Source organism: Bos mutus, chromosome X (assembly GCF_027580195.1).
Source record: "Bos mutus isolate GX-2022 chromosome X, NWIPB_WYAK_1.1, whole genome shotgun sequence".
NCBI classification, from domain to species: Eukaryota; Metazoa; Chordata; class Mammalia; order Artiodactyla; family Bovidae; genus Bos; species Bos mutus.
The window spans coordinates 70,286,717-70,305,077 of record NC_091646.1 but is presented as its reverse complement, the minus strand read 5'-3'; the positions used below and the strand labels follow the sequence as shown (position 1 = coordinate 70,305,077).

Genomic DNA, 18,361 nt, shown 5'->3' with positions numbered 1-18,361 from the left:
GACCCCGCCATCTCAGAGGAACAATCCCTGCTGGGACAACACCTTATCAGTCAATCCACACCTGTGACCAGAGCCTATGTGAATTTGAACACTCTCCAATTTAAAAATTTAAGCTACAAGACCATTACCACAGAAAGGAAAAAGACAATATAGCCATGATATTCTTAGAATCCAGAAAAAAAAAAAACTGGCTAAAATGAAATCTTTTTGAAATTGCAAAACTATTTCTTTTTGCACGTGCAATTAGGAAAAAGCTGGCTTGTTAAGATACTTTTTTGTTTTTGGAGTTCTGACCCTGCCTGAGAAGCAAAAACATTCCTAGGAAAAAAAACTGAAGTTAACTCTTTTCATGTCCTTGAGATACACAGCCCACTCTGCCTGAGACTCCAGCTGAGAGCTAATTAGTAGAACTTCAAGCCAAGGGGAAAAAAGGGGCAAAGAGATATTTTAAATCTCAAGTGGAAAACTATGAGATCTCTGTCTGTCCAGATATATGCATGTCTCAGTGTGTGTCTTTGATTTGGATAATATTGTTGAGGTTAATTTGTCAATGAGCTCTATTTAATTTCACTGTGAAGAAACTTTTAAGGAAAGAAAATGCAAATAATGTAAGAGCTTTGGGTGATTTATGTTTACCAATCTACAAAATGATGATATAAAGGAGAATTCATGGTTGCTGAAGGAAAGTATGATGTGTATTTTTAAGAAAAAGGTATAATGAATGGAATTTCATTCTATTAAGGGAAAATCAAGCAGGGCAAAGGCTAATAGTTTTGCCAAGAGAACACACTGGTCATAGCAAACACCCTCTTCCAGCAACACAAGAGAATACTCTACACATGGACATCACCAGATGGTCAATACTGAAATCATATTGATTATATTCTTTGTAGCCAAAGATAGAGAAGCTCTATATAGTCAGCAAAAACAAGACTGGGAGCTGACTGTGGCTCAGATCATGAACTCTTTATTGCCAAATTCAGACTTAAATTTAAGAAAGTAGGGAAAACCACTAGACCATTCAGGTATGACCTAAATCAAATCCCTTACAATTATACAGTGGAAGTGACAAATAGATTAAAGGGATTAGATATGATAGAGTGCCTGAAAAACTATGGACAGAGGTTTGTGACATTGTATAGGAGGCAGGGATCAAGACCATCCACAAGAAAAAGAAATGCAAAGGCAAAATGCTTGTCTGAGGAGGCCTTACAAATAGCTGAGAAAAGATAAGCTAAAGACAAAGGATAAAAGGAAAGATATACCCATTTGAATGCAGAGTTGCAAAGAATAGCAAGGAGAGATAAAGCCTTCCTCCATGATCAGTGCAAAGAAATAGAGGAAGACAATAGAATGGGAAAGACTAGAGATCTCTTCAAGAAAATTAGAGATACCAAGGGAACATTTCATGCAAAGATGGGCACACTAAAAGACAGAAATGGTATGGACCTAACAGAAGCAGAAGATATTAGGAGGCGGCAAGAATACACAAAAGAGCTATACAAAAAAGATCATCACGACCCAGATAATCAGGATGGTGTGATCAGTTACCTAGAGCCAGACATCCTGGAATGCAAAGTCAAGTGGGCCTTAGGAAGCATCACTACGAACAAAGCTAGTGGAAGTGATGGAATTCCAGTTGAGCTATTTCAAGTCTTAAAAGATGATGCTGTGAAAGTGCTGCACTCAACATGCCAGCAAATTTGGAAAACTCAGCAGTGGCCACAGGACTGGAAAAGGTCAGTTTTCATTTCAATACCAAAGAAGGGCAATGCCAAAGAATGCTCAAACTACCGCACAATTGCACTCATCCCACATGCTACCAAAGTAATGCTCAAAATTCTCCAAGCCAGGCTTCAACAGAACATGAACTGTGAACTTCCAGATGTTCAAGCTGGATTTAGAAAAGGCAGAGGAACCAGAGATCAAATTGCCAACATCTGTTGGATCATAGAAAAAGCGAGAGAGTTCCAGACAAATATCTACTTCTGCTTTATTGACTACGCCAAAGCCTTTGACTGTGTGGATCACAACAAAGTATGGAAAATTCTGAAAGAGATGTGAATACCAGACCACCTGACCTGCCTCCTGAGAAATCTGTATGAAGGTCAGGAAGCAACAGTTAGAACTGGACATGGAGTAACAGACTTGTTCCAAATCAGGAAAGGAATACATCAAGGCTGTATATTGTCACCCTGCTTATTTAACTTACATGCAGAGTACATCATGAGAAATGCTGGACTGGAAGAAACACAAGCTAGAATCAAGATTGCCGGGAGAAATATCAATAACCTCAGATATGCAGATGACATCACACTTATGGCAGAAAGTGAAGAGGAACTAAAAAGCCTCTTGATGAAAGTGAGAGAGGAGTGAAAAAGTTGGCTTAAAGCTCAACATTCAGAAAACGAAGATCATGGCATCTCGTCCTATCACTTCATGGCAAATAGATGGGGAAACAATGGAAACAGTGACAGACTTTATTTTGGGGGGCTTCAAAATCACTGCAGATGGTGACTGCAGCCATGAAATTAAAAGATGCTTGCTCCCTGGAAGAAAAGTTATGACTAACCTAGACAGCATATTAAAAAGCAGAGACATTACTTTGCCAACAAAGGTCCATCTAGTCAAAGCTATGGTTTATCCAGTAGTCATGTATGGATGTGAGAGTTGGACTATAAAAAAAGCTGAGTGCCGAAGAATTGATGGTTTTGAACTGTGGTGTTGGAGAAGACTCTTGCGAGTCCCTCGGACAGCAAGGAGATCCACCCAGTCCATCCTAAAGGAAATCAGTCCTGAATATTCATTGGAAGGACTGATGCTGAAAACTGACTCATTTGAAAAGACCCTGATGTTGGGAAAGACTGAAGGTGGGAGAAGGGAATGACAGAGGATGAGATGGTTGAATGGCATCACTGACTCAATGGACATGAGTTTGAGTAAACTCTGGGAGTTGGTGATGGACAGGGAAGCCTGGCATGGTGCAGTTCGTGGTGTTGCAGAGTCGGACACGACTGAGCGACTGAACTGAACTGACTGAAGGGAAAAAGGAAGTAAGTCTGAACTTACTGGTGGCTGTTCTCTGAATGGGCAAATAAAGTGATAAATACAGAAAGTGAAAGAAAGTTTTGTGAGAAGTGGACCCCGAGAAGAGAGTTTTGTGCATGGTACAAGTTTCTTAAGACATTAAACTGCCTTTGAAATCTTTTATTGTTACTGTGACTAAGTGAATAACTATTATTTCACAGTGAATATAAGCTGGTACCAAACTGGAATTTGGTTTCTCTCCTTGTTAAATGAATAAAGTTTTCTTAGAATGCAGCTTTTTGATAACAGACTATGTAAATTCCCTTGCCTTTAAGTGATTTATATTTGTTTTTAAAATCTTTTGTTACTTTGGTAAACTATTATTTCACAATGATCTATGAAGACTATGGCACACATAGACAAAGCTCATTCCACTTCTACAAAAATTAATCCCTCATCGACTGCTAAATTAGGGAATTTAAAATGGATAAACAATGGCCGTAAATCAGAGTTATGGGAAATCCGCTTGGCTTTTCCTGGCTCCCTGACATACCTCACTTATATTTGATGGGATAAAGTCTTTCCTAACTTCGGGGTTAATGCTCTCACAAAAGAGGAAAAAATGTTTAAAAATGTGCTTTGCACTTTGGGTATACTTTCTACAATCTCCAGTGATCAAGGCACACACTTCACTGGACAAATCATATCATCATTAACAAAAACTTTTCAAACTTCTGAAAACTATCACTGTCACTATCAACCTCAATCATTAGGCAAGGACAACAGAAGGAAAACTAATTACATGGGATTAAATAAACTGCTAAATATGATTACAATTCATGACTTTTTGTCTGACATATTACTAGCTTCTGATCTTTGTTTCAGATATCAAGAAGCTTTTCTCCTCAAGCTACTTATGGTTTAAAACAATTTGGTAATCTACACCTGTGGGTAAAATTAAAACATTTTTCTTTTCTCTCTGCCTTGGCCCTCTAGAAATTGGAGACACTTGAGTTCTGAATAGATTTATCAGGTAAATAAAAAGATTGTCTCCTGACAAATATAGACATCTCAAAGTATAGTGGGGACCTCTAGAAGAAAAAACTCCACCTCGACAAAAACTGATGACAGGCCTGTGGCATCTGTAGTCAATGGACCAAATTTCTTTTAAAAACAAATTAGTTTTGGCTGTGTTTAAAAAAAATGGGAATAATTTTAGAAAAAAAAATATTTCACTGAATATTAAATTCTAGTTTTGTTAGTTAAGGTCTGTGTTTACTGAAAATTCACTTCTCATTTAGTCCCTTGCTGTTATGTTATACTGTTACAAGATAAAACTCAGATGCTTCATGATCTACAACCAGCAGATTAACATCAGACTAAGTCAGACCACATGGTATATACTGGACTACACCTAAAAAAAGTTCTTTAATTCTTACTTGTGAACTTACTATTACTGCAAACTATATTATTTTCTATATTGCCAGTTTTATAAGACTATTCTCTTACATTACCAAATGTGTGACTGAGCCTCTAATAAAATAATGATACATAGTTCCATATGAAATCAATGATTGTAATAATGTAACTCTAGATGGGAAGAAGTAACAAGAGGGAGTATTTTCCTGGACTGTAACAGACCATTAGTAACACAGATAAGGTCCAGGACTTTTGCTACTTTCATGGCTTAGTCCAGTAACAGAACATTGAGTGGCCAATCAAAATGTCTTCACTAGACTTGGGAATGTGCCTTCCTAGCAACGTGGGACAAAATGATCATAAAATGCCCCTAAACCAGTGGTCAAATTTAAGGCAATGAAGGGGCCCTGCCAACTGAAAACTGGCACTTGCCATCTGCCTCTACAAAGAGTAAATCAGGAGCCACTCCAGTTGCTGACTTTCAACACCCCCTCAAAGGAGTTCAGGGTAGAAATCATGAATGAGGCATTCTGTGCTCTGGGGAAAACTGGCAGAACAGGCCTCAGATTGTTATATATATTCAAGAAAAGATTTTCATGAGCCCAAATTCTTGCATCTTCTCATACCTAGAGAAATACCAACATCACAAGCCAACATCTAGCCCTGGTTCTCCTGGCTAGCCCCTCTTCTAGGCCCCTTAGCAGCTTTTCTACTTCTATTCATCTTGGGGCTATGTATCTCTAACTTCCTGTTAAGTTTGTTTCTTCTAAAAAATGGTAAATAAATCTCCAGATGGTACTACAAGGATATAAGCTGGCTGACATATGGATTATGTTGGAACAAGTGGTCTTGTCATTCCATGGACTCTCATCTTCCTCCATATGTGCACCCTGACAGAGAGTGGGCATCAGGACCCAGACCCCATGATGCCCCTGTCCAGCAGGAAGAAGCCAGAGCAGTCTCCACCCCTTTCCCAATGACCTGTGTCCCCATGTCCCGCGGAGATAGGCAGGTAGTTAGACATGAGCAGGGTGTTAAGGGGCCAAAGATCTGGCCCATTAATAAGAAGGGGGGAATGCTGAATCCTGCCCTAGGCCATAGGTATGAGGCCTTGCACCAAGGCCTCAGAAGCAGAGCCCAGAACCAGTCACCTCTGAAGCTGACTGAGCCCCTTTGTAACCTTGCCAAAAGCCCCCTGATCATCAGTAACAAGCTTCCTGACTCCCAATTAAGCAAAGATGCCCACTCCAGTAAATACCCTATAGCATCCCAGCCAATCACCTAACATCAACCTTCCAGCCAGAATTTTGTCTTAAGGCTATATAAATTGGTTATTAACCCATGAACACCGTCAACTCTCCTTGGTCTCTGTCAGGAGGTCGGCCTGCTTCACTCATAGTGCCCACTTTTATCTCTCTTTGTTCTTAATAAACTCACTCCCTTCATAAATGCTTTGTCTGGAAATTCTCTAACAACTGTGTTCCAACTGCCTGAACACTCTCCTAATATAATTGATTCAGGAAAGGATCATCGACAGATGCTACAACCTTTGGGTGTAAGGACAATGGGGAACAGAACGTTCATACGATTTCAAAGTATCACCCCCATAGATTATTTACTAATTACAAAAGGCAAAATGTCCCATTGCAATGGAGAGATCTGTTGGGCACCACTTTCTTGAAGTGCTCAAGTTTAGCATTATCAACATTGGGACAACCTGACATTGTGCCTTCTCATAGCCAGTAAGATATTTAACCAGAATCACTTGGAAGAAAAGACTACATGAATTCATAGTATAGCATATTTTCAAGACAATTTCCCTGGATTCTTTCAAATAGGTAGTGTCATGCAATACAAAGAAAAATACTGGTGGATTCTGAATTCAGAGGCTAAAGATTAATGCAATGCATGAACCTTGAGTTGATCTCGGATTGAAATGTAAAATGCTCCAGTTAAGACAACTGAGGAAATTTAAATGTGGATTTTATGTTAAATGATATTGACTTAACGTTAAGTTTTAAAGATGTGCTAATAGTATTATGGTTAATGACAGAGGATGAGATGGCTGGATGGCATTACCAACTCTAAGGACATGAGTTTGAGTGAACTCCGGGAGTTGGTGATGGACAGGGAGGCCTGGCGTGCTGTGATGGGGTCGCAAAGAGTCGGACACGACTGAGCAACTAAACTGAACTGAACTATGTAGAAAAGTGTTAGTCACTCAGTCAAGTCCGACTCTGCAAGCCCATGGATTGGGATCCACCAGGCTTCTCCATCTATGAGATTTTCCAGGCAAGAATACTGGAGTGGGTTACTGTTCCTTTCTCCAGGGGAACCTTCCCGACCCAGGGATCAAAACCTGGTCTTCCGCATTGTAGGCAGACTCTTTACCGTCTGAGCCACTAGGGAAGACTATTTTTAGGGGTGAAGAATCACAGTATCTGTAACCCACATTCAAATGGTTCAGGAGAAAAAAAAAACTAGCAAAATATTAAAATCGTGAATCTAGGTGAAGGTTCGGCTGTTCATTTTTCTCATCTCTTACCATCTTTTTTTCCAAAAAAGGAGGGAAGGAAATCTATTTTTATAAGGGAATGTCAATTCAAAACAACTAACTTGCACTAGTGCCTTCGGCACAGTGCGATACACAGCCAGTTTCTCTTTGGGACGGTGCAATAAAGGCGCCAACAGAGCAGACGGGAAGAACGTGAACGTGCGTGCTCAGTCGTGCCCGACTCTGCAAATTCTATGGGCTGTATCCCGCCAGCCTCTTCTGTTCATTCCAGGCAAGTATACTGGAGCGGGTTACCGTTTCCTCCTCCAGGGAATCTTCCCAACCCGGGGATCGAACCCACGTTTCCTGTGTCTCTGCATTGCAGTCAGAACATTCTTTACCACTAGAGCCATCCCAGAAGCCCACAGAACCGAAGAAACGGTTCTAACGCTCATTTCCGTGGCAACGAGGAAGTGGGTCACGTGATCCACGAATCGCCTTCTGATTGGAGGAAGATCCGTCGCTCTTCCCCAAGGTACTGAGACAGCGCCTGCGCAGATTAGCAGAGGGGGGAGGGGCCAAACAGTCTCTTCGACCAACGGTTTTTCACAGATCCAGCCTCCTGATCGCGTATTGTCCAATCAAAAGCCCTTAGTAACGTAGTGTTACCAATTCTCCTTTTCTCATAGGACGGGCGGTCTTTCCGGTTCCTTATTCGGCTTCCGGTGGGAGCTTATCGTAGCCAGGAACTCAGTGAATTACTTCTGGGCGAATGGTTTTTATTTCCGGGCTATGGGACAAGACAGTGCCGTTTAGCCTCCTGTAGCCGCTGAGGCAGCGCTGCCGCCGCCGCCATCATGTCAGACACGGATAGCGATGAAGATTCCGCTGGAGGCGGCCCATTTTCTTTAGCTGGTTTCCTTTTCGGCAACATCAATGGAGCCGGGCAGTTGGAGGGAGAAAGCGTCTTGGACGATGTGAGGGGGTGGGCGTGGGCATAGAGCTAGAGGGTATATCGGCTGAGGAAAAGGTGGCGTGAGCAGAGTTTAGGATGCTTGGAGAGTTGAGAGTGCTTAGGAAACTAGAAGAGAGGAAGATGTGGCCCTCCCTTAGTGAGAGGGCGCACTTAACGTACGCGAAGAGAGAAGCGGTTGCCTTGCTAGTAGGTTGTGTAGTAACAATCTACTAGCAAGAGAGTGAGGGGGCTCAGTTCTGGGCGAGGGTGGGGACAAGAGGTGAACGGTAAGCCAAGTGGCGCTGAGATGGGTGGCTTTGGCGGAAAAATAGCCTAAGCTACTGAGATTACTTTCAAATCGTTGCTATGAGAACCTTGGAGATTCTTGAAACTGTCTGCATTTTTGACATCACTGACTGGAGATGGCTCTAATTAGCTAGAGCGAGAGGGCAGACCGGCACCAAATCCTGTGGTTCGGGCCCCAGTTCTTAAAACAGCCAGTGTTAAGACCATCCATTGCAGGCCTCTTCTGGTCCCAGTGCACACTTGCTTACATAGTTTTTCCACCATTCACTGACATTCATGAAATTGTTTCCTGTGCCCAGTCGACTCTTAAACCTATCTTCATTTAAAGTTCATTTTCTCAAGGAGAAAATACTGACCAGTATTCCTCCTTCGCTGCAACACACAGTAAAGATAACAATAAAGTTCTTGATTTGTTTTCTCTAGTCGGAATTACCTGTTTTCTTAGACTTTATTCACTGATATGCTATTAAATTTAGTCTTGGTGGTGGTTCCTTGAATAATTTTTCCTTACGTTACTTTAAAGGATGGTGATGAAATTGAATATGATGTGTTATATCTGATCAATGTGGACGTCGAAGATGTACTTCACAGTTCTCAAATGTGATGCTTCTTTTAGCATGCTGTGGAGTCATTTATATGGGTTTAAACTTTGTTGTGGATCTGGAAGTAAACCTTGTGGTGTGGGAAACTTAGGTTTAGTTATTGTTTTTGACTCTGGTGCTGTCCCTTTTTCAGGAGTGTAAGAAGCACTTGGCAGGCTTGGGGGCTTTGGGGCTGGGCAGCCTGATAACTGAACTCACAGCAAATGAAGAATTGACTGGTACTGATGCTGCCCTGGTAAATGATGAAGGTGAAGTCTGGGTCATGGGGAGTATGGTGGGGGAGGAAGCTAGCCACTTACTGTACATGTACTTTTCAGTGGGAATTATCTAAGGGAGTGAGAGTTCCTGGCACTTTATTTAGATCTACCCCCCCACTTTTATTTATAGGATGGGTCAGGAGTACAGAAGATGCTGTTGACTATTCAGACATCAACGAGGTAGCAGAAGATGAAAGCCGAAGATACCAGCAGACAATGGGGAGCTTGCAGCCTCTTTGCCATGCAGGTGATTCGTCAGTGCCATCAATAAGAGCATTCTAGTACTTTTTTTTCTTTTTTTTCAAAAAAGATTTATTTATTTATTATTTTTTGTCTGTGCTGCATCTTCGTTGCTGCATACTTTCTTTGGTTGTGGTCAACAGTGGCTACTCTTAGTTATGGTGCACCAGCTTCTCATTGTGGTGGCTTCTCCTGTTGCAGAACACAGGCTCTAGTCACAGGCTTCAGTAGTTGTGGTGCATGGGCTCAATAATTGTGGCTCACGGGCTCTAGAGCAAGGGCTCAGTAGTTGTGGCACACAGGCTTAGTTGCTCTGAGGCATATGGAATCTTTCCAGACCAGGGATTCAACTTGAGTCCCCTGGGTTGGCAGATGGATTCTTAACCACTGGACTACCAGGGAAGCCCCTAGTACATTTTCTTGCTGTGTAGTTCAGTTTGTTTTTATCCAAGCTTTCTGTCATTGTACCTGCTTTTTATGTCTTTGCTTCTCTCCCTTTGTCAGCTCAGTTCCAAGTAGCTGCTATCCTTTTTTGTGTTCTGGGGCAGCATTTTTATACTTAGGCTTTTATTCCTTATACTGGTTAGTCCCAAATTCTTGGTGAATGCCAAATAAGAATGATAATGCTTTCCTCCTTATCATCTGGTATTTGAGTTCCTGTGGGGTTCACAGTACTAATTTAGATGCTATTTGAACTCAGTCTTTGCCCTCAAGGAATTCAAGAAAAATTAAGTATCCAGTTCATATATAAATGAGCACATGTATTTATTGGTTCAGCTTCTGTTGATCACTCACTACCTGTATGTTAACACAGTGCACTTAATGCATGCTCACAACATTGGTTTTCCTTCCTGGTATAAGGTGCTACATTATAGAATCAGAATGTTAGAGCTCGAAGGGGTTTTAGTGATTATTTATTCTTAACCTCATCATAGATAGACTTGAACTTCAGAGAACTTTAATAAAATGTGAAACTTTATTAAAAGTTCTATAATTAGCTAGTGGCAGGCCTTGACTAATTAAACATTTCAGTTTATTAAACATTGAGCACCCATTATATACTATAAACTGAAATAGTATTGTACAAAGATAATAAAATCCATTTTCTGATTTTTGAGGAGCTCCATTCTGGTCATAGTTCATTCTTTCCACTGCCCTATACCATCTTGGGACTTTTGTATGAAGTTGTTCATTGTTTATTCATTATCCATTTCTTTGAATTAGATTTCAGCTTGTGGAGAAATGTAAGTAAAACCTTGGTAAATAGCTGAACTTAAGTTTCTTCAGAGTCAGTTAATGGATTTGAGTGCTTCTTTTTTTAATATATTTATTTTTATTTACTTATTTGACTGCCAGATCTTAGTTGCAGCACTTGAGATCTTCAGTCTTTGTTGAAGCATGCAAGATTTTTAGTTGATATTTAGTTGCAGCACGTAGGATCTAGTTCCCTAACCAGGGATCAAACCTGGGCCCCCTAAATTGGGAGCACAGAGTCTTTGCCACTGGACCACCAGGGAAGTCCCTGGGTGCTTCTTATATAAAGAGATAAACTACACTGTATACACAAGAAGTAACTTAGAAAAACAGAAAATACAAGCTTTACTTTCAGGGATATTATTATCATTTGGAAAAGGCAAAATAAACGAATGCTAAACAAATCTCACAATTTGTATGGAGACATTAAAGACCCTGAATAGCTAAAGGAATCTTGAAAAAGAAAAAGGGAGCTGGAGAAATCAGACTCCCTGACTTCAGACTATATACTACAGAGCTACAGTCATCAATATAGTATGGTACCAGCACAAAAATAAAAATATAGATCAATGGATCAGGACAGAAAATCCAGAAATAAGTCCATGCACCATAGAATCCACCTTTCAATGCAGGGAAGTGGGTTCAAGCCCTGGTCAGGGAACTAAGATCCCACATGCCACAGAGCAACTAAGCCTATGCACCACAACTAAGACCTGATACAGCTAAAAATAAATAAATAAAATAAATACCAAAAAAAAAAAGAAAGAAAATCTGCTGGCCAATTACCTTCATACTACTTATTTCTATCTCCAAACCTTTACGAAGCCATGTTACCAAACCAAAATGTCATGCTGCTCCTGCTGCTCCTCTCTGTCAAACCTTATCTTTCAAAATTCACCTCCATGAAGCCTCTAGAATGCCTTATACCTACTTCTAATTATTCCAAAGAAACACCCTTGTAAATCAAGCTGTGTGAAGGGGCCAATGCCAGGGAAGGAGGAAGCTAAGGGCATAGATGAAGGCACCCTCAGAAGACAAGATAACTTGGAAATGAGCTTCCAGAGCACCAACACTATCAAATATAGCGTCCTCCTTTTCCAGGAAGTCAATTCATACAATCCAATTAAGAACCCCGTATCTAGCTTCTTCCTTACTATCCCTAGCCATGACAACAAATCCAAATCTGAAAATTATAACATTCCCTGAAAATCAGAGCTGAAGTCAGGCAGGTTGATTCCTCCAGTTCCATTCTTCTTTCTCAAGATTGCTTTGGCTATTCGAGTTTTTTTGTATTTCCATTCAAATTGTGAAATTATTTGATCTAGTTCTGTGAAAAATACCAATGGTAGCTTGATAGGGATTGCATTGAATCTATAGATTGCTTTGGGTAGTATACTCATTTTCACTATATTGAATCTTCTGATCTAGGAAGGCAGGTTTCTTAACCACCGTACCACCAGGGAAGTCGCCCATGAAGCAGTTAGACAGCACCTTTATGTACACATTACTTGGAGTTTCATGCTGTAATAATCCCTCAATTTTCTTGTCTGCTTATGTGTGTTAATATTTACCTCATTAATAAGACTTTGGTGGGAATTTAAGTTCATTATCACATGGTATGAAATCACCTACATAGAACAGTGTCATGGTAGGAGCTCCTTAAATGTTGCTTGTCTTCCCTTCCTAAATGAAAATGAAAATGGATACTTGTTGCTTTGGGATTTTGATTAGGAAAAGGGTAGAGGGGGACTTCCCTGGTGGTTCAGCAATGAAGAATCCACCTGCCAATTCAGGGAACATGGGTTTGATCCCCAGTCAGGGAACTAAGATCCCACATGCCTTGGGGCAAGTAAGCCCACATGCCACAGCTATTGAAGCCGTCTTTCTCTGGGGCCTGCATGCCTAGAGCCTGCTTCAGGATGAGAAAAGCTACCACAGTGATAAGCCCGTGTGCTGCAACTAGAGAAGGCCCACACAAAGCATCACACTCAGTGCAGCCGAAAATAATAAAGGAAAAGGTTAAAGAGGCCAACTAACTGAGAGACTGTTTTTGTGAGCTAGATGTAAAGTTACCAAAAGTTACCAAGGTCTGGAGTAGGGTGACAGTTGTGGAAAATGATAGGCAGGGTCAGACTTTAGAGTTCCTGATAAAACATCAGTAGGACTTGGTAAGTGAGAAAGTGTGTTGGAAAGACACTGTTGTTAAACTAGGCTTAAATTCTGACTTTGTCACTTAAAATTATATGACCCTAAGGAAGTCACTTAACTTCTGTAGCTCAGAATAATTTCTGCTTTGTAGCGTTACTGGGAGGATTATAGATAACTAAAAATACCTGGCACATAATACCTGGAGCTCAATGAATAGAAGTTGCCTAATGACTGCTATTAATGATTTATTGGAAAAGATGTGTTGGGTGTAAGAGATTGATGAAGGAGACAGGAGGCTAAAATCATAAGCTGGGAAAATGAGGATGGAGGTGGTATTGATAGTAACAAAAGGGAATTTAAAAGAGTTGAAGGATATTTCAGTGTGATAGTGAAGTATAATTGTTGAATAGCTGAATGGAAAACCTCTTTAGGCAGCAGAACATGCAGTACAATTGTAGAGGGGCTAAGTCAGGGCAAGACATAGAGGTTTGGATTTAGTCTAGATAAAGACGATTCTTGAGAAAGGGAATGAAGAATTCAGTGGTTGAAGGTTAGTGGAAGGAATAACAGGCTACAGAAGTCAGACAGAAAAAGTGTCAAAGACTTGGAAGGTGAGAAGAAAGTCCAGTTTTAAACTGACAGAGAAAGAAGATTGTTAAATTTAATTATGAGGTTGAGCAGGTTGAAAAGAAACAGTGTTTGACCAGAAGAAAGAGCAGAGGTTTTATTAATAAACAGTTCTTGGGGGCTCCCTAAATTCCTGTATGAGATATACATAGTGTTACAGCATTTGGCGATACATTGTCATCTCTTTCTGAAGGCAGAAGCTGTACCTCTTGTGTGTTCTCAAGGAATCTGCATAGTTCTTCATATGATGCTTTAAAATATTGAGTGACAAAGGAGCTCAAGGTTGTTGTGTGTCATTCTGGATATTGAACTCACTTTCTTGGTTTTATTAGATTATGATGAGGATGACTATGATGCTGATTGTGAAGACATTGATTGCAAGTTGATGCCTCCTCCACCTCCACCTCCAGGACCAGTGAAAAAGGATAAGGACCAGGATGCAATTGCTGGTGGTAAGTAGAGACTTACTTACTTTTATCTAAGGAGCAAGTTCTATTTCTGGTCCAGATTTTTGGCATGCTCATAGGGGGCTATTCAGATTAAGCCGCTAGGAAATGATACAACTTCTATAAGCAATTCATACAATTTTAAAATTTCAGTGTTAAAGGTAAAATTTAAAACATTTGACAACAGTATTTTAACATGGGCTCAAGAAAAAGTAGTTTAGGTTGATGTGGTTCTCAAATCTGACTGCCCATCATAGGCACCTCAAGTCTTCAAAAAATTGCAGGTTTCTGGCTCTCACTCCTGGAGAATCTATCTGATCCAGAAGATCTGGGGTAGAGCCCAGGGATTTCACAGAATTTCCTCAAGTAATTTCTGATGCAACTGATCTGTACTGGTATTTGGAAACTACCTGTCTAGATGATTCTCTTTAAAAAAATGATTAAATGAGAAGGTACCTAGAATGGGTATAAATCATTTACAGCCAGCTGTCAGATTCAGAGATTTCAAAGTCAGGGACTTATCTCACCTATTCCTATGTCTGCAACTGTGGTAAGTCATCCTGTTCTAGGCTAGAAGGTTGGGGAAGAGCAGTGTCTTTGATCTCTAGTGTTTTGAGGCTTATGTCAACCTACATGTCTCCTAGTAGAGTTTTAAGCCCTTTCCTTTTTAGTCTGCAGGCTAAATAGCATTTGGTAACTTTGTGTCTTAGATCTTGTTTTATGCTAAATAATTTCATGGTTACCCTGTGGGCTTAAATGTTTCCAGTTTATGGGTTCCTGAATCGGGCATGAAAAGGCCTGATTGGTTTAAAAGTGTTATGTAATTTTTCTATTGGTCACATTTCTTTAACCTAATATAGAAAGTAGTAAATGTAGTAATAGTGTTTGTTTTCTCTCATCACAACCCCAGGGTACCAGGTACAAGGTGAGTTGTGGATGGTGGGAGATAATGCGTTGGAATGAGTTTTCCGGGTTGCATACCTAGTAATCTGGGTGCTTAGAACTGTATCCCCTGCCATTGAGCCATGCTTAAGCCTAGAGTGGGTGTTGGCTGAATTTGAGGAAATATGCTCACAGTTACATGCCAAAGGGGTTTCTCTTCCTTGTTGCAGTGTCTGAAGATGGAGAAGGCATCATCTTGCCCTCCATCATTGCCCCTTCCTCTTTGGCCTCAGAGAAAGTGGACTTCAGTAGTTCCTCTGACTCAGAATCTGAGATGGGACCTCAGGAAGCAGCACAGACAGAATCTGAGGATGGAAAGCTGACCCTACCATTGGCTGGGATTATGCAGCACGATGCCACCAAGCTGTTGCCGAGTGTCACGGAACTTTTCCCAGAATTTCGTCCTGGGAAGGTACTTTTGGTGGAGAATGCCTGCATTCCAAACCACTGCCCTCTTGTAAATACTGAGTTTTGTTGAGATATTGAATATAGAATGAGCAGAAAGTAAAGGTTTCCTTATTCAGTGATATTGTATTGGGTCTTTTTTTAAGTTTTATGCCTTGATCATATTAATACATGTGATTTATATAGTTCTCATTAGGAATTGTCCTTTCCCTCTTAAAAGAACTAGTCCAAATTATTAAGGAATACTTTACTTTCTTGGTTGGTGTTGTAAATCTGAGTTCGGCATTTCTTGATCCCTCCCTCACAGTTGAGTAGACTTCTCAAAGGAGTTCTAGCTCAGAGCTACTGTCGTCTTATCTGACATTGGGTCTCTTACATAGAAACATGTTTTGTGTTCTAGGTGTTACGCTTCCTACGTCTTTTTGGACCAGGAAAGAATGTCCCATCTGTTTGGCGCAGTGCTCGGAGAAAGAGGAAGAAGAAACACCGTGAACTGATACAGGAAGAGCAGATCCAGGAGACGGAGTGCTCAGTAGAATCAGAAGTCAACCAGAAATCTTTGTGGAACTATGACTATGCCCCACCACCACCTCCAGAGCAGTGTCTCTCTGATGATGAAGTAGGCAAAATAGAGATCTGGAATTAAGACCCAGGAGGGCAACAAATGAGTTCTTCCTAGCTTAGGTCTAAATTGAAAGTAACACCTTAGTGTCCTGTGCCTATTATCATTAAGTAGTCATGATTTCAGTCCCAGTAGCTATCCCTTCCCTGTTGTAATAGAGAAGTATTTTGGGCAGGCAGATGGTGATATACTGGTGAATAGGAAAGTTGAATGATAGGCAGAGTGTGACATGATACACCTCCATTGTTTGCATTTTAACCTCAGTCCTTATGGATTCTCTAAGTTCCCCCTCCTGCCCATTAACTCCCTATAGCCTTAGGGCATCTGGGATCAGGATGTCTACCTCCCCTTCTACTTTGTTCTGTTACAGATCACAATGATGGCACCTGTGGAATCCAAGTTTTCCCAGTCAACTGGAGATACAGATAAAGTGACAGACACCAAACCAAGAGTGGCTGAGTGGCGTTATGGGCCTGCTCGACTGTGGTATGATATGCTGGGTGTCCCTGAAGATGGCAGTGGGTTTGACTATGGCTTCAAACTAAGAAAGATGGAACAGGAACCTGTGATGAAATGTAGAATGGCGGATGTAAGCAACACGGTATGTAAGAAAGGAATCACTGTGCCCAGAGCCCTATCAGTATTACTTTACTTTTCAATTGGGGAGACACTGAGTAGGGTTTCTTTGGTGGGAGATTGAGGTGTCGAAACCTTTTGTTTGGTGTGGTATATCGCCCTGGCAACTTGGCCCTATTGCAAGGATTCTTGTTTGTGAAATGAGTGTTGTGCCAGACTAGGAGTGGGAGGAGGCAGGTATTCCTTCATTATCAGGTGTGTGTCTCTCAAGTCAGGACCACATTTGATGTATCTGATTTATCTGCTGTGGGATTTGAAATGGGAACTCTGACCAGTGACCATTCAGGGATTTGTTGTTCTTCCCCTACTTCTGTAGGAATACAGGATACCTGAGGAAAGCAGTGGCACCGATCTTCTGGCTGATGAAAACTTCCTGATGGTGACACAGCTGCATTGGGAAGATGATATCATCTGGGATGGGGAGGATGTTAAACACAAAGGGACAAAACCACAGCGTGCTAGCCTGGCAGGCTGGCTTCCTTCCAGCATGACTAGGAATGCCATGGCTTACAATGTTCAACAAGGTTTGCATATGTGCCCACTGTGTCCAGCACCCTGCCCTTCACCTCAGTCATCTTAAGTAAGCTTAGCTGTGATCTTTGCTGCCGAGGGACAGTGAAATGTTTTAGATCTGAGCCCTGATTCTAGTCCGTAGTTTTTTTACACTGTTAATGAGCTAGGATGGACTCTGATTTCTCATTAAAAAAATGTGAAAAGTACTTTAAAGTTAAAAATATTTCTGAGATATAATAATGCTTTTATCTTTATAGTCTACTTTTGTTTCCAAAGGCCCCTTTATCATTCTAGAATTTGCTTTTTCCCTCCTTAAATACACATGCACACACAAAAAAAGGTATGCTATGCTTAATGTAGAAAACTTTGAAAATACAATGCAGTATCAAAAATAACTGGTAATTCTAGAGACTATCAGCTCTACCTTTTTGGTGTACTATGCTTTCAGTGTTCTATCCTGTATGTGTATGTAGCTGAGCTTATTCCTAGAGGTACAGTTCTATGTGTTGTGCTTTTTACTTAATGTTATTTTATGTCATTTAAAATTCTTCATAAAAATGTTTAATGACATGGGAAACTCATTTTAAATGGAAAAAAAAAGCCTAGATATGCACACTATATAAACAGAAAATTTCCTGAAAGGGAAAATACCATGAGATTCACAGTGGTTCTTTCTAGTTTGTAAGATCACAGATAGCTGTGCAGTTTTCTTTATATCTTTTCTGTCTTTTCCAAATTTTCTTGTCTTAATCTGGATTTCTTTTGTAATTCAGTGAAAACCAAAAAATGTCTTATTTTTTAAATATAACAAATAATTTTTTTCTTTTTCCTTCCATTCTATCTAGAAACACTATTGGTTACATAGTAGTCATATATGGATATCTTCATAATTTTTAGTTACTATTGTATTTTAAATATACTTTGTTACATTTATTGTTAGCATATCTTATCGTATTATTACCATAATTTGTTTAATCAGTCCTATGTTAAATATTTGGTTGTTTAAATTTTGACTATTATAAAAAATACTGCAGTGAACATTTGTTGTCTGCAACATTTTTTAACAGTGAGAAATACATTGTTTCCAATAGGTTCTTTTTCAGTAGCTACATGAGTAACTACTAGCGTTTACTCCTTTTCCCTTTGCTAGAATTGAAGGGAGCATGAAATGTTTTGTTTATTCTTTCCTCCTGTTTTGACTAGGTTTTGCAGCAACGCTGGATGATGACAAGCCTTGGTACTCCATTTTTCCCATTGACAATGAGGAGCTGGTATATGGACGTTGGGAGGACAATATCATTTGGGATGCTCAGGCCATGCCCCGGTTCTTGGAGCCTCCTATTTTGACACTTGATCCCAATGATGAGAACCTCATTTTGGGTATGGTACTGGCTGGGTCAGTGTTCCTTCCCCATAACTGATAGCTTGCTGTCCTAATGTCAGCGGGCAAGAGGAAATCAGAAGGGTT

At 40.4% G+C, this 18,361-nt stretch overlaps 1 protein-coding gene across 14 annotated transcripts in view; it reads left to right on the top strand.

The window, feature by feature from the left end:
• The first annotated feature begins 7,698 nt into the window (after positions 1-7,698).
• The window catches only part of TAF1 (TATA-box binding protein associated factor 1), a 114,360-nt gene continuing 103,697 nt past the window's right edge, over positions 7,699-18,361 (top strand). For 7 of the 14 annotated variants that reach the window (XR_011463277.1, XR_011463276.1, XM_070366125.1 and 4 more), the window contains exons 1-9: positions 7,699-7,917; positions 8,937-9,051; positions 9,191-9,307; positions 13,662-13,781; positions 14,888-15,129; positions 15,523-15,741; positions 16,115-16,345; positions 16,697-16,904; positions 18,097-18,273. Coding sequence is in view for 12 of the 14 variants with exons in the window: in XM_070366125.1 (XP_070222226.1) it covers positions 7,798-7,917; positions 8,937-9,051; positions 9,191-9,307; positions 13,662-13,781; positions 14,888-15,129; positions 15,523-15,741; positions 16,115-16,345; positions 16,697-16,904; positions 18,097-18,273 (1,549 nt within the window). In the remaining 2 variants the exon portion in view is untranslated. The remainder of the gene's footprint in view (positions 7,918-8,936; positions 9,052-9,190; positions 9,308-13,661; positions 13,782-14,887; positions 15,130-15,522; positions 15,742-16,114; positions 16,346-16,696; positions 16,905-18,096; positions 18,274-18,361) is intronic. The other 7 variants (XM_070366120.1, XM_070366124.1, XM_070366129.1 and 4 more) reach the window with 3 other exon arrangements.